At 43.9% G+C, this 27,363-nt stretch overlaps 1 protein-coding gene, 1 non-coding gene and 4 pseudogenes across 2 annotated transcripts; 3 read left to right on the forward strand and 3 right to left on the reverse strand.

Annotated features, from left to right (window-relative positions):
- On the forward strand, positions 1–26,542 carry znf518b (zinc finger protein 518B). The gene is made up of 2 exons (XM_078214897.1): positions 1–136; positions 20,255–26,542. The coding sequence occupies exon 2, from the start codon at positions 20,586–20,588 to the stop codon at positions 25,878–25,880; it is 5,295 nt and encodes a 1,764-aa protein (XP_078071023.1). The 5' UTR covers positions 1–136; positions 20,255–20,585; the 3' UTR covers positions 25,881–26,542.
- On the forward strand, positions 4,116–5,510 carry LOC144508576 (large ribosomal subunit protein eL33 pseudogene; annotated as a pseudogene).
- Positions 11,734–11,855, forward strand: LOC144501883 (U2 spliceosomal RNA; annotated as a pseudogene).
- LOC144501869 (U2 spliceosomal RNA) lies at positions 17,333–17,498 on the reverse strand (annotated as a pseudogene).
- On the reverse strand, positions 19,001–19,199 carry LOC144501498 (U2 spliceosomal RNA). The gene has a single exon (XR_013499121.1). It is a non-coding gene; the product is annotated as a U2 spliceosomal RNA (small nuclear RNA).
- LOC144501505 (U2 spliceosomal RNA) lies at positions 19,978–20,183 on the reverse strand (annotated as a pseudogene).
- Positions 26,543–27,363: the final 821 nt, after the last annotated feature.

The following is a 27,363-nucleotide window of genomic DNA, read 5'->3' on the forward strand; positions in this document are numbered from 1 at the left end:
TTAAAATCCTTCCCGTTACCGTGCCAGGGGAAACGGGAGTTAAAATGGCGCGAGAGGCGGACTGCTTTCTTTGGTTTCTGCTTGAATTGAAGGGAGAGTGATGCGGTGTGTTTTTGCCGGCTGTCTACGGGACGGGGTGAGTAATTTGTGAGGGTCTGGGTAAGGGGCTGGCTGTTCAAAGTAGCAGCAGCTTTATTTCTGCTGCTTCGGCCACCTTCAAGTGACAAGAAGGCTAGTTCTTGGAGAAAGGCTCGTTATTGGAGAAGGCGTTGCTGATTGCTGCTTAAAGTTGTGTTGGCGCCACCACACTGCGCTCTCTCTCTCTCTGTTTCTAAGCCTCAGCAGTAGAAATCTACTTGTTTTTGCAACCGTCACGAAGCAGCCAATCGGATCATCGTGTCCCAGCGCAAAGTTTTGGGTAATTTGAGGAAGCAGCGACCGGAGTGTCTGAATGTGTCAGTGCCCAGTGATCCAAACAACTGATCAATAATTCATCCTCATTTCGCGCCAGTTTGTTATCAATGGTCTATCTCTAAGGCAAATATTCCATGTGGCAGAGCTTCAAGGTCAATGGTCGAGCAAATGCAGTACTGGAAATAAATATCAGAAGATAGTTTTGCAAACTCTGTGTGATTTCAATCGCAGTTGTCCATTGAATGCCCTAAGTTTCCCTCACCTTATTGTTCCTTAGGATTATCAATTATTTTGTACATTTGAAACGAGCTTGAAGATTTGGAACGGAAAGCTATGAGATTGCAGTTCGGCCTCCGGTGTTACCAATCGAGGAGTAATGCAGCTTCTTAAACGCTATTTCACACTTGCGTTCTCTCATTTGTCACTTGAAGATTGCCTTTTGTGAAATAATTTTCGTAAGAGATTTGGGTTGATTTAGGAAGAGCGATGCGTTCAGAATACAGATTGAAATGCCTTTTAAATACGTCTAAAGATTAGACGACAATAATGTTATCAAGCTCGTCGGATGCGACGCGTCAAGGAAACACTAGGATAAAATTGAGTCCATGCATGTATCCTGGATTGAATTTGGGGTACATGTATTCTATTTTAGATATTTCTGATGCCTAATGACACAAAACATTCACAATCACCGAGCTCCGTGTGATTGCTACACATTGAAGAACTATCAGTTTTATTTTGATGAATGAGTGTGATGTATATTGATGTTTTCCGTTGATTGAACTATGTTTGGCTTACTTGTAATTGGTTATTTCTGGAATCAATTCTCTGATTATTATGTGACCAATGCAAATAGCCTTTTAAACTGACCTCCATCATCCACATTCTATTTCATTCTCGGTCCTTCCTGAAGGCAGCTCAATTCCATTGGTAGATCTTGATTGCCCAAATAGTAATTCTTCAGTTGTGAACTCATAGAATCCCTACAGAAGGAGACCATTCAGCCCATCGAGTCAGCACCGAGCACAATCCCATCCAGGCCACACCCCTGCAACCCTACATATTTACCCTGCCAATCCCTCTAACCCACGCATCCTGGGACACTAAGGGGCAATTTAGCATGGCCAGTGCAGCTAACCTGCACATCTTTGGACTGTGGGAGGAAACTGGAGCACCCGGAGGAAATCCACGCACACACGGTGAGAATGTGCAAACTCCACACACAGTCACCCAAGTCGGGAATCGAATCCAGGTCCCTGGAGCTGTGAGGCAGCAGTACTAACCACTGTGCACCGTGACGCCCCAGTGAACTCATCCAGTGAATGTTGAAAAATGTATTGGTCAGTCAGAGAAGGTAAATAGTTTTGGTAAAATCTGCCCTTCTTTGCCACTTACATATACAAATAAGATGCGTATTTTGCTCCTTTTCTCTTTATATCAGTCCAGGAATAATGCAGCTACTTATACACTATTTTAAACTTGCATTCTCTCATTTGTCACTTGAAGATTGCTTTTTGTAAACTGATTTTTAAAAACTGTTTCATCTTTCACAAGCCAACAGGCTTCTACAGTGTAAGGTTAAGCCTGAACTATCACTAAAAATGCTAAATCATTTCTATAACTAACCTTTTACTGTTGGAATTTTAGATCATTGACTCCTCAAACTCTCCAGTTATGAGAGTTACAACAGGCGGCATGGTGGCACAGTGGTTAGCACTGCTGCCTCAGTGCCAGAGACCCGGGTTCGATTCCCGGCTTGGGTCACCGTCTGTGTGAAGTTTGCATGTTCTCCTTATGTCTGCGTTGGTTTCCTCCGGGTGCTCCGGTTTCCATCCACAGTCCAAAAGACGTGCTGGTTAGGTGGATTGGCCATGCTAAATTCTCCCTCAGTGTACCCGAATAGGTGCTGTAATGTGGCGACTATGGGAGTTTCACAGTAACTTTATTGCAGTGTTAATGTAAGCCTACTTGTGACTAATAAATAAATAAACTTTCACTTTTGATTGTGTCAAAACCTTTTGTTATTTTGCTAACTCCTGATAAATCACCTCTTGGTCTTAAGGCCCCTTGAGCCTGCTCAAACATTCAATAGGATCATGGCTTCTCTGCTCCTGTAGCAATTGTCTCACTTATCCTAACAAAATATAGTTTCTAATCTCACCTATAATGTTTACTAATATTGTGGGAAAAAAGTTCACCTGGTCAAACATTTCATTGTTTTTTGTGGGACCAAATTGACTGACAGGTTTCCCTCAATAATGCCTTTAACATATTGTTATCAAACAGCATTTGATTCTGAGTCATGTAAGGAGACTTTGGGGCAAATGCCCAAAGCCTTGGTAAAAGAAGTAGATTCTAAGAAACAGCTTAAACAAAGAAAGAGAGTTGGAGAGATTTTGGGAGGGAATTCCAGAGCTTTGGCACTTGACACCTGAAGGCATGGTGAAGTGATTGAAATCCACAATGCGCAGCGGACTGCAGATACCGTGGAGGGTTGTAGAGCTGCAGGAAATTTCAGAAGGTCCAGGCCATGGAAGGAATTTAAAATAAGGAGAATTTAAAATCAAGGCATTGCTTAGCTGGGAGCTAATGTATATCAGCGAGCACAGGGTAATGGATGAAGAGGTCTTTATCTCAGTTAGGACCCAGGTAATGGAGTTTTGGATCACCTCAAGTTCAGGGGATAAAATAAGGAAGGCTGGCCAGAGTGCCTTGGAAGAGGGCAGCATGGTGGTTAGCACTGCTGCCTCATGGAGCCAGGGATCAAAGTTCAATTCTGGCCTTAGCTGACTGTGTGGAGTTGGCACATTTTCCCTGTGTCTGCGTGGGTTTCCTCTGAGAGCTCTGGTTTCCGTCTACTGTCCAAAGATATGCAAGTTAGGTGGATTGGCCATGCTAAATTGCTCCTTAGTGTCCAAAGATATGTAGGTTAGGTGAATTAGCCATGGTAAGTACATGGGGTTATGGGGATAAAGCAGAGGAGAAGTTTTGGAATGTACTGTCAAATGTGGACATACCAGTAAGTTGAAGTGATCTTTGTGGGCTATGTTCTACTATAGTTACAGTTGGAACTTGCTGTTGCTTGTAGGACACAGCTGTTTTATTCTTTGAATATCTTTGCAAATTCTTTGAATATTTAGCCATTTGTTAACCTGTTGGGGAGCAGCATAGAACTTAATTTTGTTTGTGTGCTGACTTTATTGCTAAAGCGATGGACAAAAAGAATTTCACCTTTTTGCGTGGTACTCAGCTCTCGTTGCTAGAGCGGGCATGTTCCAGATGCTGAATGCAATTGTGTTCCCACTCACAGCTGATCTCTGTAAGTATCATGAATTTAGCAGATTATGGAAAAACTCGAGCAGAGGAATTCTTCTCATTCATGGTCAATGGTATGGTACAGGAGACTGTTTGTGTGTGAAAAAGGTAGTCATACTGGATAACCTATAAAATTGTGAAAAATATCTTTAACCAAAAATTGTAATGCATTGAATGGCTTCGATGACCATATGAATTCAATAAATAAGTACTTTTTTGGTATTACAGCAGTCCTGAAGGGTGGAGATGTAGGATATGCGTATGCTCATTATTTGCTGAGCGATCACTGTTTCACAGATTTCTTAACTGATGGGTTAAGAATTCTAAGCTGAACCCTAGAACAGTAACATTGACAACTTGCATTATTTATATCGCACTCTCGAAGCATGACAAAATGTCCCAAGGCACTTGAAAAAGCAAAAGAACAAAAAGTGCCCACTGCAAAAGAGGAACAGTCAAGTGAGATGTGAGGGCTGGAAGTATCATTGAACAGATTTTAGAAGACGTTTTAAGTTGGGAATCATCGTTAGTGACAGAAAGGCTGGGTTTTAGTGATGCGGCAGAGAAAATAAGGAATATGGAATATGCTGATGTCAGAACAGCATATCTGTCGGAGACCGTCCCCTCAAAAAAAACTAGGTACCATTTAAAAATTGAGAAAACCACAACACTCAAATTTCTTGGTTTAAATTGTAACTTCCACTTATAATCAGAGACTACAAATGAAATTGATCTGTCTCCCACTGTAAAAGAAGCTGTGATTGAATTCCAGTACTAACAATCGAGAACATTATATTACAGTGTCAGAAGGAAGTTTCATTTACTCACCACACCGTTTTATAGTACATGATTTATTTTCTCCTTTGAAGGTAAATTTTATGGTCAGAACATTTATAGAAATAAATATGAGAGTAAAAGCAGCTCAAATGTCTGTACAAGTAAGTACTTTGAGGATTAGTATGATGATATCCTTTACTGTTTGTATTGCTAGTTCTGACTTTTTATGGAAGTTGACCTTTTATGAATGCGCTACTGATTCAGCAATTGAAATATCAAAGTTTGACAGTCATAACTAGGCAGTGCTAGAACCCCCTCAATATAATTTTAACGAACGATGATTTATCATCATTTTACTTCTAAAAATCAGTAACAAATCTGCTGATGTTGCAGTGAACTGAAACTGGCCAAATAAGAACTAGCTGGAGACTGCATTTATTGTAAGGAACAATTGGAAGTTTGTACTGTTCTTACAGCTATGCAGTTAATTGCAGGTGCACTTCACTACTTAAGTTATGTATATATAATGAATCTGAGATAGGCATGTGATAATTAGCTGTCCTAATACTGGCTTAACATGAGAATAGGTTTTACACCCATTCATGATTTGGGTAAGATGTAGAGCCTGTGACTCCCAATTTCATCAAATTGATTATTTTATTTGGGGTTCCAGGCAGGTGACGTAGCTGCCCTGAGCCTGGAAGATTATGATGCAAAGCTGTTTTTACTGGTTGTAACCGAAGCCTTTGAAACCAAAGAGAGCACACTGCTCTCCTGAAGATTGAGGGTGTTTAGTGCCGTGATGAAACATAGTTTTACCTGGGCAAAAGATGTGCAAAGAACAGCACTATCATGCCTGGCGGTAAACCAAACAAGACTCCTGTCATTTGATGTGAAGTGAAATAGGAAATAGAGGCATGGTGTATACCAAGTTCAGCAGTAACCTGCCCGCTAAGACTATTGGGCACAGGATTCATGTGATGCTGTACCCATTAAGGGAATAAAGCGCAGTTGTACATAAATTGACAAAAAGTAAAATGATTTTGAAAAAGGATTCCATTCACACAAACTGGACAGATAATGGTGGAAATTGTGTTAAATGGAATAATACTTTAATTGAAGCTATCCATTTACAACGGAAGAATTTTATTTGGCCTTGGAATTTAGGGTTTATTGTGTTTAAATTCCTGAATCAACCAAAATAATGACACAAATAGAAAAAACCTTTTTTGCTTTATTGGATCTTTGTTGATTACTAACAAATCAGTGTAAATTTGTAGGATGCCAGAGTATCTCAGAGTTAAAGATACTAACATTTAGAAATACCACAAGAGGTAAATAGCTCAAATTTGTTTTTTGTTTAAAGATTTCTAATTGTTAAATTTGGCCCTAGCTACGTACAATCAGATTATTTTGGTGTAAAATTACATCAACGTTCCTGCCGTTTCTAATAGCATGTTTTGAACAGTTGATTATTTTTCAGTTTTCTTATCCATAGTGTTGCAAACGTTTGGTCTAGTATACTCCTTAATTTCAATGAATTGAGACATTAAAAAATTGAGATTAAAAAAATTATATTTTTTTCAGAGGGACTCAATTCCTATCAACATTGGTGTACATCCCCTGAGTAATAATCTGAATCTCACATGCCTTCATTCATCTTCAAGCACCAATCTAACCTTTCTAAAATGTTGACATGATCACAGCTTCAAACGTTCATGCTGATGGTACATTTAACAATCCTAATATTTTAAGAAACCCTGCTGTTCTCTTGTCCTAAATCTCTAACCCTGCCCTTCAAAATTATAAGCATTTCATCAAATCACCTTTTACTTAGCTGTACCATAATGAAAGATGCCCCAATTGAGCGACGTGTAATGAATAAAAAAAAGGTTTAATTAAATTGAAATATGACTTGTCCAGCAGTATTGCTACTCTGAAGTCAATCAAAAAAAAATGCGTATCACACCCATTTTATGAACTGATACGTTTTCTTAGGACATGAAATGTCAAAGTTTTATGCTAACTTTGAATATGTTAAATTTATTGTCTAACTCAAATGTTAGAACATTAAAATGAGGGAGGGACAAGAAAAATCCAATGATACAGCCAGGCAGGCACTCGGTGAAGTGATGCTGATCGCAATACCCAGTCTGATCAAGTGACTTGTACAAGAGCTCTCATAAATTTTTTAAAAAGTTAATTAACTAAAACAATCATAGAAAATATTGTAAAGCCCTACCTTGGCACAGTGACATTTGTCAATATTTCTTTAGGCATGTGTTTAGATTGTTTCACGTGCTCGAATTTGCCATCAGGATCTTTGTATCGGTATATCCTATTTTGGATTAGCTTGAGGTGGAACACCTGACCCTTTGGAATAAGCCATTAGTTCTGGACGGTAGGTTATCTTTAAAAAACCGCAATCTCTCGGGATGTATTTAACTGTTTTTAATCATGAGGATTATCATTATATCTATTTGACTAATCACACTGAAGATCTTATTCTGTTGTCCCTTTTTTTCCCGCCTGGTACCCAGCACAGTCAATGCATAATGTATTCTGAAAACATTGAAGCTCTGCTTTTATGAGGGTGATCTTTCCTGACCATTGCCGTGACTTCAGAAAAGCAATGGAAATCCCGAAAGAGGGTTGCGGGCGATCTGCACGGTTTGATTTAGTTTAGGTCCAGCTCTATCCTTGCTGGGGTCTGAATTGAAGAAGTCCAGTCGGAGATGGCAAAGACATGATGTACCTTTCAAGCATTGGCGAGGATAGATCGCAATAATCCTTGTTATTGCGAATCATTTAAATAAAGTTACGGAACCGCAATATAAATAATGGCCAATTTTGAGAGGCGTGGGTTTCTATTTAAATGACACACGCAGACTTTTGTAAACACCACGATGGGTATAAAATGTTCAGTTTCTACGCCGTCTCTTTACACGTTTTTCTAGCCTTTCATTGCGGTGGGTTATTAGCGGTTCTTTGTGTTGGTTAGAATGGTCGATTATTCAACTTGTCACTTTAAAGAAATCCTGTTTCACTGCTAATAAATTGCAATTTCAAAAGACAAAATTATCACTCATAACCCTGAGCAAGTTGCTAAAGGCTGTTCAATAGGATTACAGGCATTTCGAGATTCTTGTAAATAATTACACGTCTGCGGCTTCTCGTAAAACATGGAATCCTATCTCTAATCTTCTACATAAAATTTTGCGTGAAGACGTGTTGTGAACATTTCTGTGCATTTCGCAGCAAACGCCTCGCAGTCGCCATGCGTTCAAGAGATATCAGTTTCAGTGAAAACACTGGTCGCTGAAAACTAGCCATGGGGAGATCCTGTGGCAAACCCAAAGCTGCCCCTTCGCAGCATTTCGAGTTTATTCGCCCAACCACATAGGGAAATGGTAGAATCTTTTCACCGGCGTCAATGCACCCGATTTCCATCTTAGTTTGAAGGCTTTGGGAGGGAAGAGTTAAGTCACTGTATTTTGGGTGTTATGATGGTTGAAAAAAAAGTCTCTTCGACTTTTCTAATGTAGCTCACAAAATGGAGTGTGGAGTCTTTGCAAAATAGAGGGATGAAGATTAGGTTTTGAACTTTTTAAAAGTTTTTTTTACTATGTTGCTTTGTAAGATTTTAACATGCAGAGAGGAAATGCAAGACAGAGGTAGGTGTGTGTCGAAAGACGGCTGTAGAGTTTGGTTCCAGTCCTGCTCTCTGTGTCTCTCTCGGGGAGGGGGGGGGGGGGGGGGGGTGATGATTACCAGAGTTTGGTTCCAGTCCTTCCCTCTCTCAGGATGAGGACGATTAGAGTTAAGTTTGGGCTCTCTCTCAGGAGGATGAGGATTATTAGAGTAGGGTTTGGTCCCAGTCCGAATCTCTCTGTCTCTCGCGGGATGAGGATTATTAGAGTTTGGTCTCCGTCAGGGGGATGAAGATTATTAGAGTAGAGTTTATTCTCTCTCTGTCAAGGGGATGAAGATTATTAGGGTAGAGTTTGTTCTCTGTCAAGGGATGAAGATTATTAGGGTAGAGTTTGTTCTCTGTCAAGGGATGAAGATTATTAGGGTAGAGTTTGTTCTCTGTCAAGGGATGAAGATTATTAGGGTGGTAGAGTTTGTTCTCTCTACCTGTCAGGGTGATGAGGATTATTATAGTTTGTTCTCTCTGTCAGGGGGGTGAGGATTATCAGAGTAGAGTTTGTTCTGTCAGGGGGATGAGGATTATTAGAGTTTGCTCTCTCTCTCTCTGTCAGGGTGATGAGGATTATTAGAGTTTGCTCTCTCTCTCTCTGTCAGGGTGATGAGGATTATCAGAGTAGAGTTTGTTCTGTCGGGGGATAAGGATTATTAGAGTTTGCTCTCTCTCTCTCTGTCAGGGTGATGAGGATTATCAGAGTAGAGTTTGTTCTGTCGGGGGATGAGGATTATTAGAGTTTGCTCTCTCTCTGTCAGGGTGATGAGGATTATTAGAGTTTGCTCTCTCTCTCTCTCTCTGTCAGGGTGATGAGGATTATCAGAGTAGAGTTTGTTCTGTCAGGAGATGAAGATTGCCAATAGATTTCTATACTCCAGCCGGGCAGCCAATAGGAGCAGCCAGCGGCGGGGCACACTGCTGAGCCGTCAGTGAGCCGCCGCCGATGGAGTCGGCGCTGAGGCGGCCAAATAGTCCCCCGGGGACTACTTGTCCATCAGCGGGATTGAGGGAATTTGACAGTGAAGGATAGCGGGAAGGGAGTGTCGGTTCTTGAAGGAGCTGAGCCAGTTGTAAGTCTCTCTTCGTCTTTTGTTTGGGTCGGTGTTGGTTGGTAAGCCGCGAGTCGAGCTCTCCTTGCTTTATTGGAAGGGTTCAGTTATAAAGAAACGCTGGCCGCACCGATGGTTGTTGTTACAGATTCCGCCACCACCGCGATGTTTTATAATTTGAGGGAAATGAGCGAAGGGCGGACAGTTCCTCAGCCCTGGCTCCCGCCGCCTCCAACCGCGCAGAAGGCGCGAGAGCGAGTAACGGTTGGTGCTGAGGGTCACGGGGTCACAGCCCCTCCCTCTGGGGGAGACACAGCCCCCCCCCTTGGGGGGAAAACAGCTCCTCCCCTGGGGGGGCGGGAGAGATGCAGCCCCTCCCCTGGGGGAGAAGCAACCCCTCGGGGGGGGGGGAAGAGAAAGGAGAGAGACGCAACCCCCCTCCCCGGGCGGGGGGGGAGAAGAAGAGAGACGCAGCCCCTACGCCTGGGGGGGGGTGGGGAGACACCGCCCCTCCCCCTGGCGAGCAGGGAGAGGGAGACACCCCCTCCCCCTGGGGGGAGAGAGACACCCCTCCCCTTGCCCCATCACCCTCATGGGGGGCAGACACAGCCCCTCACCCTGGGTGTGGTCACAGGCCCTCCCCCTTTCCAAAAGGACACAATCTTCCCAGTTTCTGTGGGTCCACTTTCCAAACTCCTTGGAACAATTCTTCTCACACACACAAACTATGATATCTTCCTCGACTCAGAATTCCACACCCCTCCCCATCGTCAACCTGACCCTTGATCAGTGTTTGTCCCATTTCCCACAGTCTCATTCTCTTTTTGTTTTTATCCAATTCAATCCAATCAAAGTCCAATTCAAAGTCTCAGCAAGTGAGACATTCCAGATCCAAGTTGACAAGTCAGGCTCACTACTTCCTGTCTTGGGCTTGATTTACATGATCCAAGCTGATTGGAGCAGGCATTGCACCTTCTCCAAGGCTTGATCTCATTTGCATCTTAGTCAAGATGCCACTTTAAAATATTGCTTCAAATGAAGGCTTAGTGTAACCTCATGACTTCAGCCAAGTGCAGCATGTCGATTTTTTTTTTTGTTTTTATTCCAATTCAATCAAATCAAGTCCAATTCAGAGTCTCAACAAGTTGAGACATTCCCGATCCAAGCTGACAAGACAGGGCTGTCACCTCCTGTCTTGGGCTTGATCTTCACCTCCTGTCTTGGGCTTGATCGACATGATCCAAGCTGATCAAGGCTTGATCTCATCAAGGCCGAGATGCCGCTTTTAAAAACTGCTTCAAATGAAGCTTAAATGTAACCTAATGACTTCAACCAAGCACAGCATGTCGATACTACACTTTTTTTATTTCAAAAATATACTTTCTTCATAAAAGAAATTCTCAAATAAAACACTGCAAAACGACAGATTCAAAAGTTACAAACAGTGCAGAAAAAGAATCATTTTTACTGTACAATACAGTGCTTATTTACAAAACATTGCATTCATTACATTTCATTACTTAAAACTATATACATCAGAGTTTACTGTGTGCCGTTATTTTTCAGGTTGGCACACAGTTACGCAGGCCGAGGGTACTCTGCAGTTACCCGGCCCTCGGTCTGCCTCGGTTGAGACGCTTTACACGGTGGCCTTTCCCCATTGTGCCTTTGCGGCGGCTGCCTCAAGCTTGAGCGCGTCCCTGAACACGTAGTCCTGGACCTTGGAATGTGCCAGTCTGCAACACTCGGTCGAGGACAATTCTTTCAGCTGGAAGATCAGCAATTTTCGGGCGGACCAAAGCACGTCCTTCACCGAGTTGATGATCCTCCAGCAGCAGTTGATATTTGTCTCGGTGTGCGTCCCCGGAAACAGCCTGTAGAGCACAGAGTCCTGTGTCGCCGAGCTGCTCGGGACGAACTGCGACAAATACCACTGCATCTCACGCCAGACCTTCTTTGCAAAGGCACATTCCACAAGAATGCTTCATCACCAGAACTCACAAACAAGCACCAAGACCTGGCTTGGCTGGTGGTGAGAAGGGCACTCTCCGTCAGATCCTTTATGCACGCTCGAGGTCTCGACTTCACCGCACGCTGCCCTCGAAGCGGCTGCGGGGGTGATGAGACAATCGCATACCTCCATGTCGATACTACACTTGATCTTCGGCAAAAGGCCAAGAAGTAATTGTCCATAAACTGCCGCTTGGGTGCCCTCACTTCCTTGGCCACCATCTTTCACGTGCATCTTGCTGCACATCTCAGAACAGTCACCCTGACCAGGCAGTGGATTGCAGTGCAACTGGTATAAATGGGAGCCTAAGCCCCAATGCAACGTCTAGCACCTGCGGAGTCCATCCACCCAACTGTGGTGGCAGCGGCAGCAGCAACTATACAGAGGAGGTGCAGTTGCAGTGAAAATGCAACAGGGGGCAGGGTGTGTGTGTGCCCTGGCCCCAACATCAGCTGGTCATGAGGATCGCTTCTCGGCCTTTTGGCTAAGATCAAGTGTAGTATCTGTTCTTGATCACTTCTCGGCCTTTTGGCTAAGATCAAGTGTATGATCAAAGCCAAGGGCTCGGATTTCGCAAGGAGCTATCGAGTTTCAATGGGGATTGTGGATTGAAGAAGCAGGCGTCGGACGACCAGCAGACGACCGTCTGCAACACTTGAGCTCTGCTGCTACTGGTGGATCTTTATGCTGGTTTCAAGCCTCTGGCTTGGACCTAACGCCGGTACAGTAAGACTCAGTGTTTTCGAGCTATGGCTGCAGCTGCTCTGAAAGCTACAGGCCAAAGGCTGCCCAACACCATCCGGGTGAAGCCTTCGGGAGGAGGCTCGCCTGTGGGCCGCGATTACCTCGTGAAGAAGGTATTGTTCGAGTGCTGCGGATTCCAAGCAGCAGACATCTACGGTGTGGCTGAGTACAGCAAGCCGCTGCACGTGGATGTCAGCTTCAGAAGCCTGTCAGGATGCGTCAAGCTCCTGACAGCGGTGAAGGAGAAAGGCAAAGAGGGGCCCCTCTCTATCCTGACGGCGGAGCCCCTGTTCACCATGCCGTCCCAGCGGAACCGGGTTATCACATTCCATATGTATAACCACTTCGTCCCTGCGGCTGATGTGCTGACGTTCCTCTCCAGGTACATGGAGGTGAAGGGAGAGAGCGTGGACGTCATGGACCAGTACGGAATATGGACCTGTAAAAGGCAGGTGAGAGTCACCCTGAAGACTGACCCCAAGGGAGGCCTTCTGCACCCGCCCTCCAATTTTGCCATCGGAGGGAATCGAGGCTTCCTGTACTACACGGGCCAGCCACGACTGTGCCGCAACTGTGGCAAAACCGGCCATTTTGCCGCAAGCTGCAGCGTCACCGTATGCAGAAACTGCCTGAAGGAGGGGCACTCGACCGACGAGTGCAAAGACAGCAAATGTTGCAACCTGTGTGGGGAGACTGGCCATGTTTACAGAGTCTGCCCCAAGCGGAAGGTCACTTACGCCCAGATCACCGGAGGCGGAGCGAGGAAGGCGAGTGCTCCTGCCGCCTCAGGGAACAAGAAGCCCACCGCAAAAGAAGCTGGCACGGAGAAAGCTTCTGAAGCAAAGGTGGACCCCCCAGTGCAGCAGGATGCTGACACATCCACACCACCACCAGCAGAGGGCGCAGAGGACATGGAGCAGGAGAACGGAGATCCTGAGGGCCCCTGGCAGGTGGTAAAGAAAAGCACCCAGAAAAGGAAATCCTGCGCAGCTAGAGTCTCCAGTGGCGACGCCTCCTCAGACGAGGAAAACAAAGCGGGCAGCCGACGAAGCATCAAACGGCTCCATAGAAAAGCGGCACGGGAACCACAACGGACTAGGACCAACGACCACAAAGCAGCCGGGGACCATCCAGCCGACGGATACAGCAGTGCGGCCGAGGCCCCCCAAACCCCGGACAACAGGAACGAGGACACCGATGACGCCCAAGGCGGAGATCGGCCCGCAAGCCCGGCACCAACCGAGGGTTACACGACAGTCACCCAGTCGTGGTCGGGGACCTGAGGCAGGGTCGGACTGCTACCTCAGCCCTGCAGCCCTGCAGAATTTCGTCAGCGCCACAGGAATGCAGCACCTGGAGGAGGCTGATTGAAGGACACGTAAGAACTGACAAACCATTTAAACATTAAAATGTCTTTAAAGTTTGCATCTTTAAATGTTCGCAGTGTTAAAGATAGTCTGAGATGTGCGGCCAGCTTGTCCTACCTGGCCAAGGTCAAGGCCGACCTGCTGTTCCTGCAGGAGTGTGGAATACCACACCTCAGCAACTACAGGCGCTGGTCGAGTGTGTGGTCCCACGGACCGTCCATCTGATCAGGTGGGAACGACTGCCGTTCATCCGGCCTAGGCATTCTGCTACGGGGGGGCAACTTCACCGTCTCTGAAGTTAAGGAGGTGGTGGGAGGACGCCTCCTCGTAGCAGATGTCACGTACAAAAACTGCCCTCTCAGGCTGATTAATATGTATGCCCCGGCCGTCAAGACCGAGCGGCTGGCACTTTTTGAACAGCTGCCACTGCTACTCACCACCTCCAGGCCAATCATACTGGGTGGGGACTTTAACTGTATCATTGACAAGGCCGGCCGATCCAACAGGGCCGAAAGTAAACTGGACGCTACGTCCAGAGCCCTGCTGGAAACAGTCAAAGATGCCAAGCTGCTCGACGTCTTCAGCGACCAAGCAGACGGAGGGCAGCGTAGATACTCGTGGTCGCAGCCAGACGGGTCTGTCCGCTCCAGGATTGACTTCATGTTTGCATCCCGCGCGCTCACGGCCAGGTCCACCGACGTCAAGCCGGTGTTCTTCTCTGACCACTGCCTCCTGCTGGCAGACTGTCAGCTGGAGGAAAACCAGAAAGTGGGCAGGGGGTCCTGGAAGCTTAATGTAGAACTGTTGACCCCAGAGAACCTCGAGGAACTCAAGAGGGTTTACCACGGTTGGAGAACCGTGAAACCCTTCTTTGAGTCTCCATCGCTCTGGTGGGAAACCATCAAGGGCAACATCAAGAGGTTCTTTACCCGAAAAGGGGTTCAGAAGGCCAGGGAGAGATGGGGGGAAATGTCCCGACTCCAGAAAAGCATGCAGGAGCTACTCCAACTGCAGTCGATGGGGGTTGATGTCAAGGAGGACCTCCGGGAGGTGAAGAGCCAGCAAGCCTCGTTCTTTGCCTCGGAGGCCTCCAAGGTTATCTTCCGGTCCAGGGTCCGCTCCGTGGAGCAGGACGAAACGTGCTCGCGCTTCTTCTTCCAGAAGGTGCACAGAGAAACCTCTGTGATCACAAGCCTGAAGGAAGAAGATGGCTCTGTAGGGTCATCGCAGTCTGACATTCTGAGGATTTGCAAATCCTTCTATGCCGGACTGTATGACCTGAAGCCAACAGACAGCACGGCCTCCCAGTCTTTCCTGTCGTCTATCACGCAAGTCTTGGACGACGGCGAGCGGGAGAGCCTGGACAGACCGGTAGCTCTGGATGAGCTGACAAAGTAAGAAGTCTCACAACACCAGGTTAAAGTCCAACAGGTTTATTTGGCAGCAAATACCATGGTATTTGCTACCAAATAAACCTGTTGGACTTTAACCTGGTGTTGTGAGACTTCTTACTGTGCTTACCCCAGTCCAACGCCGGCATCTCCACATCATGAGCTGACAAAGGCAGTCGAGTCCCTTCAGAAGGGTAAAACTTCCGGTAGCGACGGCTTACCGGTTGAGTTTTACTCGGCGTTGTGGGACTTGACGGGCCCGGACCTCCTGGAAGTATACGAGAGTATGCTTCTGCAAGGCAGCATGTCAGAATCCATGAGGAAAGGCATCATTACTCTCATCTACAAGCAGAAGGGGGAAAGGGAAGAAATTAGAAATTGGAGACCTATTTCACTATTGAATGTGGATTACAAGATTCTGGCCAAGGTCATCGCCAACCGGGTCAAGTCTGCTCTGGGGTCAGTGATCCATCCTGATCAAACCTGTGCTGTACCCGGCAGGAAGATCTCTGATAGCCTCGCGCTACTCAGGGATACGATCGCCTACGTGCAGGACAGGCAGGTGGACACCTGCCTCATCAGTCTAGACCAGGAGAAGGCGTTTGACAGAATATCGCACAGCTACATGATGGATGTGCTCTCCAAAATGGGGCTTGGGGAGGGAATCTGCAATTGGATCCAACTGCTCTACACAGACATCAGTAGCGCAGTTTCAATCAATGGGTGGGAATCAGATATGTTTCAAATCAGGTCTGGAGTCAGGCAGGGCTGTCCTCTCTCCTCCGTCCTTTTTGTGTGTTGCATTGAACCCTTTGCCGAGGCCCACAGAAGCGACCCAGGCATCAAAGGGGTTACAATCCCAGGCAGCGGAGGGACGCAAGTCAAAGCCTCCCTCTACATGGATGACGTGGCTGTTTTCTGCTCGGACCCCTCGTCTGTTCGCAGGCTTCTTCGAGTCTGTGAGCAGTTCGAGCTGGCCTCGGGGGCCAAAGTCAACCAGGGTAAGAGTGAGGCCATGTTCTTTGGGAACTGGCCTGACACATCCTTTGTCCCCTTCACCATTAGGGTAGACTACCTCAAAGTGCTGGGGATATGGTTCGGAGCGGCAGGGGCATGCGCCAAAAACTGGGAGGAGCGCATCGCCAAAGCCAGACAAAAATTGGGATTGTGGGAGCAACGCTCCCTCTCCATCACTGGGAAGAACCTTGTGATCCGATGCGAGGTCCTGTCCGTGTTGTTGTACGTGGCGCAGGTGTGGCCTCTCCCCAAGTCCTGCGCAGCAGCAGTGACCCGGGCCATCTTCAAGTTCATCTGGAGATCAAAGATGGATCGTGTCCGGAGGGAGGCGATGCACAAACCTCCAGAGAACGGAGGGAAAAACGTTCCCAACGCCGCCCTCATCCTGATGGCCACCTTTGTGTGCGGCTGCATCAAGCTGTGTGTAGATCCTCGGTACAGTAACAGCAAGTGCCACCATTTTTTGAGGTTCTACCTGTCCCAAGTGTTGCGGAGGATGGGTCTGGGCACATTGCCGCGGAACGCTCCAAGTAGTTGGACCGTACCGCAGCACCTGTCCTTCGTGGAGAAATTCTTCCGGAAACACACCTTTGACCACATGGCTATCAAGCAGTGGTCAGCACGTAATGTCCTTGAGGCCCTGAGAGAAAAGGAGACGGCAGATCCTGTCGGATGGTTCCCTGAGCGGACTGTCAATGTCATTTGGCAGAATGCCTCATCACCAGAACTCACAAACAAGCACCAAGACCTGGCTTGGCTGGTGGAGAGAAGGGCACTCCCCGTCAGATCCTTTATGCACGCACGAGGTCTCAACCTCACCGCACGCTGCCCTCGAAGCGGCTGCGGGGCTGATGAGACGGTTGCACACCTCCTTGTGGAATGTGCCTTTGCAAAGAAGGTCTGGAACGAGATGCAGTGGTATTTGTCGCGGTTCGTCCCGAGCAGCTCGGTGACGCAGGACTCTGTGCTCTACGGGCTGTTTCCGGGAACGCACACCGAGACAAACATCAACTGCTGCTGGAGGGTCATCAACTCGGTGAAGGACGTGCTTTGGTCCGCCCGAAACTTGCTGATCTTCCAGCTGAAAGAATTGTCCTCGACCGAGTGTTGCAGACTGGCACATTCCAAGGTCCAGGACTACGTGCTCAGGGACGCGCTCAAGCTTGGGGCAGCCGCCGCAAAGGCACAATGGGGAAAGGCCACCGTGTAAAGCGTCTCAACTGAGGCAGACCGAGGGCCGGGTAACTGCAGAATACCCTCGACCTGCGTAACTGTGTGCCAACCTGAAAAATAACAGCACACAGTAAACTCTGACACATGTATATAGTTTTAAGAAATGAAATGTAACGAAATGTAATGTTTTTGTAAATAAGCACTGTATTGTACTGTAAAAATGATTCTTTTTTGCACTGTTTATGACTTTTGGATCTGTCATTTTGCAATGTTTTATTGGAGAGTTTTTTTTTGTGAATAAAGTATATTTTTGAAATAAAAAAAAAAGTGCAGCCACATGCTCTGTTTTTGACATCCTTGTTCCCCAAAGGGATGGCTGCACCATTTCTGGAGGCACTGCAAGACCAGGCCAACATGTGGGGTGGAAAGAGCAAGCCCCTTTCCCACAGCCCTGTCCCAAAAATCCACTTAATATTTGGCACCCAGATAGGGGAAGTATCAGATATTACACTGATAAGAACAGTTGTCCTCAAATTTCACCTCACCAGTCTCTATTCAGTGGGTCATCCTGCATCATCTTTAACATGTTCTTGTCACCAAGCACACCTCCCTCTGCACTCCTATTTCAGTATTCCAAGGATTCTGTTCCCCTCATGACTGCCTGGTCCTCTCCTTAGCCACCCACCAAAAAACCTCCCATTCTAATTGCAGCTTTCCATGAAAGAACAGTCCAAATGTATGCAGATTATGTGGATTGGCCAAGCTAAATTGCCCCTTAGTGTCCCAAGATGTGTTGGTTAAGTGGATTAGCTGTGGTAAAAAGCAGGAGATGCAGCATTGTCCCCTTTTTAACCTACTTTCTCCTCAAATGTCAAAGACCACAAACATGCCTTCCAACTGAAACAGTGATGTGTGCGTATTTCTTTTAATTTAGTATACTGTGTTCACTATTACATGCTGGGGAGATCATACACCGATCAGGTGACAACCTTGTGGAATAACTATGCTCAGTCTGCAAACATGACCCTGAGCTTCATGTTGTCTATTATTTTAATCTCCACCTTGTTTCTGCACTGACAAATGTCATCTGTCTCCTGCAAAATTCCAATGTTGGCTCAAGTTGCAGCAACTCACCTTTCAACTGGGCACTCTACAGCCTTCTGGACTCAACATTGAGTTCACCAATTTTAGACCATAAACTCTATCCCCACTTTGTTTCCTTTCTCTCTACTGATCTTCGTTTGGTTCTTCTCTTGCTTTTAGAAGGTGGCTGTTCCTTATTCTGCTTTTCATATGACCTCTGGACACACCTTTTTGTTTCTTTACTTGTTCCATTACCATTCCCTTTGCACTTGCATCATCAAGTCTTTTGTCATTTAATTTCCCCTACCTTACACACAGACCTTCCCTTTTGTTCTTATCCACCATTCCTTCCTTTGTTTGAAACCAACTTTTCCCAGTTCTGGTAAAAGGTCGCTGTCCTGCAAAGTTAATTCTGTTTCTCTTTGTTTTCTTACATGCAGTTCTCTTAAGCTTCCAGCCATGCTTAAACTTTGTTTTAGATTCATAGATGGAATCATAGATTTCCCACAGTGCAGATAGAGACCATTCGGCCCAATGATCATGCACCGACAACAATCCCCCCCCCAGACCCTATCCCAATAGCCCCACATATTTACCCTTCTAGTCCCCCTGACTAATGGGCATTTTAACATGGCCAATCAACCTAACCTGCACATCTGTGGGCGGGGGGTGCGGGGGGTGGGGGGGGGGAACCCATGGTGTGGAGATGCCGGCGTTGGCCTGGGGTAAGCACAGTAAGAAGTCTCACAACACCAGGTTAAAGTCCAACAGGTTTATTTGGTAGCACAAGCCACAAGCTTTCGGAGGAAACTCACGCAGACATGGGGAGAATGTGCAAACTCCACACAGTTTTAAAAAATCCTATTCAATCAAATCAAGTCCAATTCAGAGTCTCAACAAGTGAGACATTCCCGATCCAAGCTGACAAGACAGGGCTCTCACCTCCTGTCTTGGGCTTGATCTACATGATCCAAGCTGATTGGAGTAGGCATTGGACCTCCTCCAAGGCTTGATCTCATTTGCATCTTAGCCAAAAGGCTGAGATGCTGCTTTTAAAAATTGCTTCAAATGAAGCTAAAATGTAACCTAATGACTTTAACCAAGTACAGCATGTCGATACGACACTTGATCTTAGCCAAAAGGCCGAGAAGCGAACTCCACAGTTACCTGAGGCCGGAATTGAACCCAGATCCCTAGCACTGTGAGGCACAACTGTGCCACCGTGCTGCCCTTTTGTATGTAATTGGCTTATATTTAACTTCAAGGTTCAGCTTTGTGTTTGGATATTGTTATCCTGTAATAACAGATGGAATTGCATTTCATATTTGTGAATGAATGTCTGTGTTCTCATTATTTAGGGAAGAGGGAAAGTGCAGATTTTTGCTTTGGTCAATCTTAAATGCCTAATTTTCATTGGCTGTTTCTCATGTTTACGTTCGCTGATGTTTTAAATCATTTCACATATCAAAGTCCGTACTTCCAGGTTTACGTATTGAATCTTAATTTTTGCCTAAAGGAGAGAGCACGTGGAAGTTTCAGTAGGAATTTAAACATTACGTTACCTGAGCTTTTTTTTAACCAATTTTTAAGGGAATTGGGGGACATGAGATGCCAACTATAAATCTCTATAGTGGCAAATAGACTCAAAGATGGATTTAAGAAATCAGCATCGTTGGTTGGACTTCCTCAGTGTTGTGCTTTCCCAAACAGCTTTTAGCTTGTGAATAATTAGCATTTTGTGGTGAACACCAATTTTACTTATTCATTCTTTATGTATTATGATTCTATGAAACAGCTTTTTTAAAATACTTTTCCAATTCAATCAAATCAAATCCAATTCAGATTCTCAACAAGTTGAGACATTTCAGATCCAGGCTGACAAGACAGGGCGAGCGACCAAACCACCCTGTCCTGGGCCTGATCTACATGAGCCAAGCTGATTGGAGAAGGGGGAGGCTCCTCCTCCAAGACTCGAGCCCATCTGCATCTTAGCCAAAAGGCCGAGACGCCGCTTTAAAAAATTGCTTCATATGAAACATATGAAGCTTCAGTGCAACCTAATGACCTCAACCAAGTGCGGCCGACCATGGGCTGCCGACCATACTACACTTGATCTTAGCCAAAAGGCCGAGAAGCGATGAAACAGCTACTTTAATAATCATACAGTATTTTATAATCTAACTTTATTTTCCATTTTTTCTTGTTTATAGATGGAAGTATTCTAGCACATCTAAGACGGACTATCCTTGCTGTGTTAGAATTCAGGACCTGGCGCAAAGAAGTTGTTCAAGTAGCATTTGCAGAAACGAAGACAGTTTCATTACCGGATGTTCTTCTTTTAAATTGCAGTCAGTGACTTGGATTTTTATTGCGATGGTGAAAATTTATGTAAAAGAACACTGCAGCTGATTACTGTAGATCACGTTTCCAATTGCCTTGAGCAATGTAAAAGAATATGACACAGTAAAGAACGAATGCAGCACAACGCATTTTCAAAATTTCAAAAAATCTGCTGAAATTTAAGAACACTTCACGAAAAAAATGCAGCTTAAATGGTTAAAAGTGCTGTTGCCAAAAATAGAAGATCTTACAGGCAACAAGAGTTTTGCTTATAGCGCTTCAGAAGTTTCAATGAAATGTGGTAATGGAAGAAAGCAGACTGCAAGGAAGACCATAGCAATCAAGAGTTACTTGAGTGCTAAAAAGCAGCAGTCAAAAGAAAATTTAAGATTACATGAAAAGAGAACAGACATCTGTGAACAAATTGGAGGATGTAGACAACAGATAAATGAAATGTTAATGTTTTGTGTTAAGTGTAAAGATGTCCAGCAGTTCACCTTTGCAGAACTTCTGGAACACTGTCAACAAAAGCATCCAGAAGACAATCCTGTGTTTGTCTGTAGCAGGTGTGGTTTCACTGTGGATGATGTGGAACAAATGAATGTACATGCACTTTCACATAAAATGGACAGAACGTTAATCACAGAACTCAGTGACAGCAAGGATGATCTCTCCTTTCCAAGAGAAGTGAAATTACATAAAACTAGGCATTTGAAGCCAGATACCTCGTATTGTAATAAATGCAGGTTTTCAACAAAGGATCCACTTCTATTTCAAAAGCACATCCTGAGACATGAAGAAATTCAGTACAAGTGTGGACGATGTGACCGTGTTTGTTACACTAGGGGAGAATTCCAGCGTCACTCTGTACAGCATACTGGAACATTTCCTTTTAAATGTAGGTATTGTGATTATGGTGCAGTCCGAAAGGATTATGTTGTGAAACATACCAAGGGAGTGCACAGAGACATCATAAAAAATGGTGGATCTGCACTTGTTCTACCAATGAGGAAAGGCCATAAGAAGAAGAATTTCTCCAAACCTAAGAACATCATCAGAGTTAAACCAAACAAAGTTACACAACTTGAGAATTCTGCTAACCTTAGTCTACATGATCACATGGCAAATTCAGCAACTTTGTCTTCTAATCCCAATGGCACTGGTCAGGTGCAAGACTTGGATATTGCTGTTCTTCCAGGAATTGGTATAAATGGTGCCAATGAAAATAAAGGTGTGGATAAATCAATAGTAGGACATGTTAAACATTCAAATTGCTCTCCCATTGATGCAAGAAAGATTCAGCTAAAAGTACTTGCATGTTCTAAACATACTGTTCAGCCTGGTACGCCATTAACACTGGTTGCTCCAGCACAGATGGTTATTCCTTCTAACTGTTTGGCTCAGCTAATAGAAATAAAAACTGTTAATGGGAAACAACAGTTGGTGTTCAAACTAATACCACAAGTTTCAGCAGCAGGTGCATCAGGAATGATTACACTTCCAGCACAAGAAGTGCAACATGTGGATACAGAAATGGCACAGCCTCAAAAAAACAGTGTGTCAAATCATCCTCCTACAATACTGACAAAAGTTGGGGATCATAATGAATTACCCTGTGCAGGTCCTTGGAATGAAGTTGCTGATGGTGATCAGAACAATATGGGAATAAACACTAAAATGCTCTTTTCAAATCCTCATTCTTCAGTTGATGTGGAGCCTATGGGTAGTAACTCTTCCACATTGGAGCATAGAAACAAAGGCAGTCCAAAACAAAACCAGAGTGTCGTTGTAGAACAGCCAAAAGGTAGTGAACCAGTGGAAACTAATCTAATCTGCAATTCACAAAATGAGGCACCCCTTGCATCCTCAGATATTTTGGATGAAGAAACACATGAAGTGACGCATTATCTTCAGCAAGGGACTTTAGGCAGCAAAACCACAGTGATAGATTTAAATGCAGATACCCAAGAGATCCTAAATCAAATTGACAAGGAGTCATTAATGTTTTCTGAATCTAAGGAAACACAAAGAAGTGCAAACTCTTACTTAGCTTGTGAAGTTGCTGCCAGTAAAGGACAGGAAGCTATTGCAAAAGGAGATCAGTTTTATGTTTCGAGAATTAATAATAAAGGTGCAGATGACATTGTTGAAGATGTTACCTCTGTTGAAGCAACTTTTGAGAAATCTTTTGTACAGTTGCCTAAGGCTGTGGCAAGGTTGCCTAATAGAAGAATATATTTGTGTGATTCTCAAGTATTGAAAGGCAAAACTGCTACCAAATTAATTGAATCTTTGCCAAATGAGGGATCTAAAGCTAATACACAGCATTATATCACATCTAGCTGGACACCACTTGATAGTAGTAAGGCTTCACCATGCCAGCTATTCCCCATCTCGTCCAGCAGTGACACCATAGTAGCTTCTAAATCTAGTGATGATCATCAAATTACACTGAACTGTTCATCTATAAAACAAACCAGAATTATACCTAAAAATATGCTTCGTGCAGAATATTTGAAATGTCAGCGTACTAGTATTGTTGACAAGGAACCCAGCAATCCTGAAGCTTGTCGAAGTACATTTGAAAGTCATAGTATGTGCTCTGCTGCGGTACAGACATCTAGCAATGCATCTGCACCTCCTACAGATCAAGATGAAGTGCATCGCGTTGGCAATTCATATCATACACTGGGAAAGTGTGAAAACAGCGGAACAAAACCAGACTTGCCTCATCAGCAATCAAATACATGGAAGCATAAAAAAATGAATGCAAGTGATGATAAAATGATAACTAGGGAGGACCCATCACAAAATATTGAAATTAATACAGACTTTGGTGATTTCAGTAACCACTGTGACCTGGATACTGGCAAGTCCACCAAAGATCTTTCTGTTGATGGACAATGGCCTATAATTTCTTCAGTGTTTTCTCTTAGTTGTGGTAATAATAACGTTCCAGACAGTGTTCGATGGGATAATGAGCATGAAAGCAATTGTACCTCTGCACAAGAAATCCAAAAAACTAAACTATGTTCTCAGATTCAGGAAAATAGTAAAAGCCTCACAATCCCGCATGAGAGAAAAGAACATACAAGTGAGTCATTAAGTCACAAGAATTATTTGTGTGTGCAGATGTCTAAAAACAGAAACCTCAGTACAACATCAGGCCCGTCAGTGGTAAATGGAAACCCATTTCCGTTATCCAGTGATGTTAACTTCCCTGAGTATCTTTCGTTATTGCCACCATTGGCTTCTTCTATGCCACCGACATCACTTGTTGAGATTCAAGGTAGTTCTGCAAATCAGTTGCAACAGCTTGTTGACAATGTCCATGTTATCAAGGATGCACATAATTCGTATTCCAATGAATTTTCTTTAAATCAGATCGGTGCCATTGTATCTTCAGGACTGTCTTCAACAAGCAGTAATAATACAGCAGTTCAATGTTGCCCACAAATAGATAGTTTTGTACAGAAAATTTCAAGTAATCTACCTAGCACGACTGGGAATCCATTAACTAGTACAACACCAAACTACCAAACTAAATCCTCATTCCCAAAACACACTGCTTTTCCAAATTTATCCTCAGCTGTATCCTTTAAAAATAAATCTCTTGCAAATGCTTTACCTTTAGCTATTGATGGAGTCGATGAGTCTTCAGTTTCTCACAACTTCAGCGATGCCACTTTAGTTACATCTGCTCCCTCTGTAATGACATCAAATGCTTTTAAACAGCAAATTTCAACTTTTAATCAATTCCCAGTGGCACTTGCAATGGGTTGCAAATCAAATACTAACAATTTAGGGGAATGTTTCTTTCAACAGAATGTTTGTCCTTCCTCAGAAAAGCTACAAGAAAACACACCTACAACTAGTACATCTTCTTTGAAAGTCTGCCACCAACCTAGTTTGCAAAGCAAAGTCCATTTGTTTCCTTTAAGCTGCAATTCGATTGCCAATCCTAAAAATGTTAACTGTACTGATGCCATTGAGAAACTTAAATGTATACCTACTAGCCTTGGCAAAACTGTGCAGCTCCCAGTAAAGGTAACACCTCCATCTACAGCAAAACTACAGAGTATTTCATTGTCAACTTCATCTGTTGTAGACAACCAAAGCAATCATACTAAAGTTCAATTAAAAGATCCGAATAAAATCAGCAAAATTCATCCTTGTATTCATCAAAGTAGATGCTTTCATACAGCAATAGATGATGCATCTACCCAGACTGAAAAGATTGGAGATCCTCAAGATGCTGCTGAAATTGAGAACATTGTATCAAACTCTCCTTGTGAAAATGGTTCTGGAAAAAACAGTGTGGGACAGGGTATGCCAAATCTACTTTTTCCACACATGCAGTCGAAATCAGAAATTACTTTTCCCGGTCTTTCTACATTTCCTTTCTGTTCCACAAACTGCCAAGTTAATCTAGAGAACACACCACCTCCTCACCTGGGCCAAGACACTGACTGTTCTAAACATGAAACAACTTACAAGGTTGTTCCAAGTGGTATTGTGCTTAGAGTACTGAATGCTGCTGATGATTCCAAACAGAAAGCTTCAATTGTAAGTTATCAATCTGTCAACCAGTCACAAAATCTTAAAGTATTGTGTTCCACACCGGTTCCATGTAGCACGACAAGAAAATCCGAAATGCGAGCATTAGTTACAACAAAGAAGCACAAAGTTTGTACCAAACCTGATTCAATAAATTGTCCTTCTAAGGTAAACTGCCAGGAGAAAAGTAATCAAGATCAACTTTCTGTTTCAGTTGACAGACCAAACACATGTAACACTATTTCAGTTAAGACAGTTGCTCGTCAGAAACCTCGACCCTTAAAGCCCCGTACAGCTGAACCTTTGAAACGCAAAAATACTAGAAAAAAAGAGCCTGATCACACAGAGGACGATGTTGCATTAAAAAAGGTAAGAAGGCAAGACCACCTTATTCCTGTTGTTACCACTGATGGTGAGGTATTAAAGACTGCCCGCAATCTGAGGCTCAAACCATTTAGTGAAAGTCAATTAGTAAAATGCCCTCGTCGCAATCAGCCTGTGGTTGTGTTAAACCATCCAGATGTAGATGTTCAAGAGGTAGCTAATGTAATGCAAACGATAGGAAAGTACAGAGGACATGTACTCAAGGTGGTTTTATCTGAGAGAACTGTTATTTCTCTTAATTTAAAGGAAAAACATCGAAGACAGGAATTTGAAAATAGAGGTACATTACTTGACAAGTGGCATAACTGCAAGGTGGTCAGTCCAGTGAAGGAAAGACATATGTTGAAAATGAAGCTAAAGAAGATTCATAAAAACAATTATCAAATAGTCAAAACTGTTCAGAATGAGCATTTGCAGTTTAAATTTCACTGTTGGTTTTGTGGGCGGATGTTTTGTGATCAAGAAGATTGGATTGCTCATGGACAACGTCACTTAGTGGAAGCCACCCGGGACTGGAATGATGTTGCCACCGTTCAAGAAATTACGGAAAGTTAAGCTGCAGTATTGGATAGACAAAGAAAATTAGATCCAGAATGACAGATCAGGGGGATTTCAGACCTTGAGGCTGAAGATTCAGAGTTGGTTTTGTACACGCGTACTCAGAGGAGTTCAAAATGAACAAGGACTCATTCGTTTTGGTTCACTTTTTTGGTTTGAATTCTGTGTTCCTTTTTGACATGTTTGATTTTTTGCAGTGAAAGATTAGTTGACCACAAACTATAGTCCCTTGAGTAAAGTGTGGAGTGAAGCTGTATTGAAAAGGAAACATTATTGTTATTAAAATTGCACAATTGAAAATCTGAATGTTCTAGTGTGATTGTACTATTTGCAAAGATATATTGGGGGAAGTGAGGTTTTCCGATTGATTTAACTTCCACACTGCTAACTTCTACTCTTGTTTAAAATTTCACATTTTTCACATGAATAAAACTCACAATTGTGAAGCAAGTGCTATATTGTTTTATTAAAACAGCAAAATGTAATCTTATTAACTCATTTAATGTTCTTGTCAAACGATGGAATGTATAGGAATAGATGATGTGTACAGTATTGTATACCAGTAGACTAAACACTACAGTAAATTGTGCTCAGAAAATTGATACTTTTTGCATATTCATTGTTTGATATTTGTCTTAATAAAGAAAATGAGGTGAAATTTTCACAACTATTTTGAAATTTTGTCTTTCATGAGTGCATGCCTCTCACTATTCAATAATATTTGGGTTCAGTAATAATTGTATTTGAGGTTTCTGCCAGCATAAAGGAGATTAGGAAGCTTTCAAAGTAATTTGATGAGAATTTTTTAAATGAGTGGGCTGCCACATTAAATGCTTTTGTAGCAGTTCCTGAACCCTATGAGAAACCTCACACTTCCTCCTTTCTTAATTAATTTGATGCCATTTCCATGATTGTAATTGGAATGGTTATTTATTTGGTACTAACATGGAACCTGACTAATTTGAATATTTGATTATATGAATTTGTTTTCTTCTTACTCCACTAATCATTTCAAATCATATTTTTCTTCTAGCTGCATGCTTTCCAATTTATTTCTTCCATATCTATTAAAACTAGTCTAATAACTGATGGAATCTACCTGTGGATCTAGCCAGTAAAACTTGAATTCTGTTTAAATGGAATTCTGATCCTAGCGTTGAAGTGATGGGCCCATTCATGCAATCCCCACAGTGCAGAAGGACACCACTCAGCCCATCAAGTCTATGCTGACCCTCAGAAAGAGCACTCTACCTAGACCCACTCTCCTGCCCTATCCCTGTAACCCTGCGCATTGATCATTGCCAATCCACCGAATCCATATTTGTTTGGACACTAAGGGACAATTTAACATAGCCAATCCACCTAATCACACCTTTGGACTATGGGAGGAAATCCATGCAGACACAGGGAGAGCATGCAAACTCCATACAGACAATCGCCCGAGTCCCTGGCATTATGAGGCAGCAGCGCTAACCACTGT

Source organism: Mustelus asterias, chromosome 1 (genome assembly GCF_964213995.1).
Source record: "Mustelus asterias chromosome 1, sMusAst1.hap1.1, whole genome shotgun sequence".
Classification (NCBI taxonomy): Eukaryota; Metazoa; Chordata; class Chondrichthyes; order Carcharhiniformes; family Triakidae; genus Mustelus; species Mustelus asterias.

Coding starts and splice junctions, on each gene's coding strand:
- znf518b (XM_078214897.1), top strand. CDS start 20,586: ATGCAGCTTAAATGGTTAAAAGTGCTGTTGCCAAAAATAGAAGATCTT.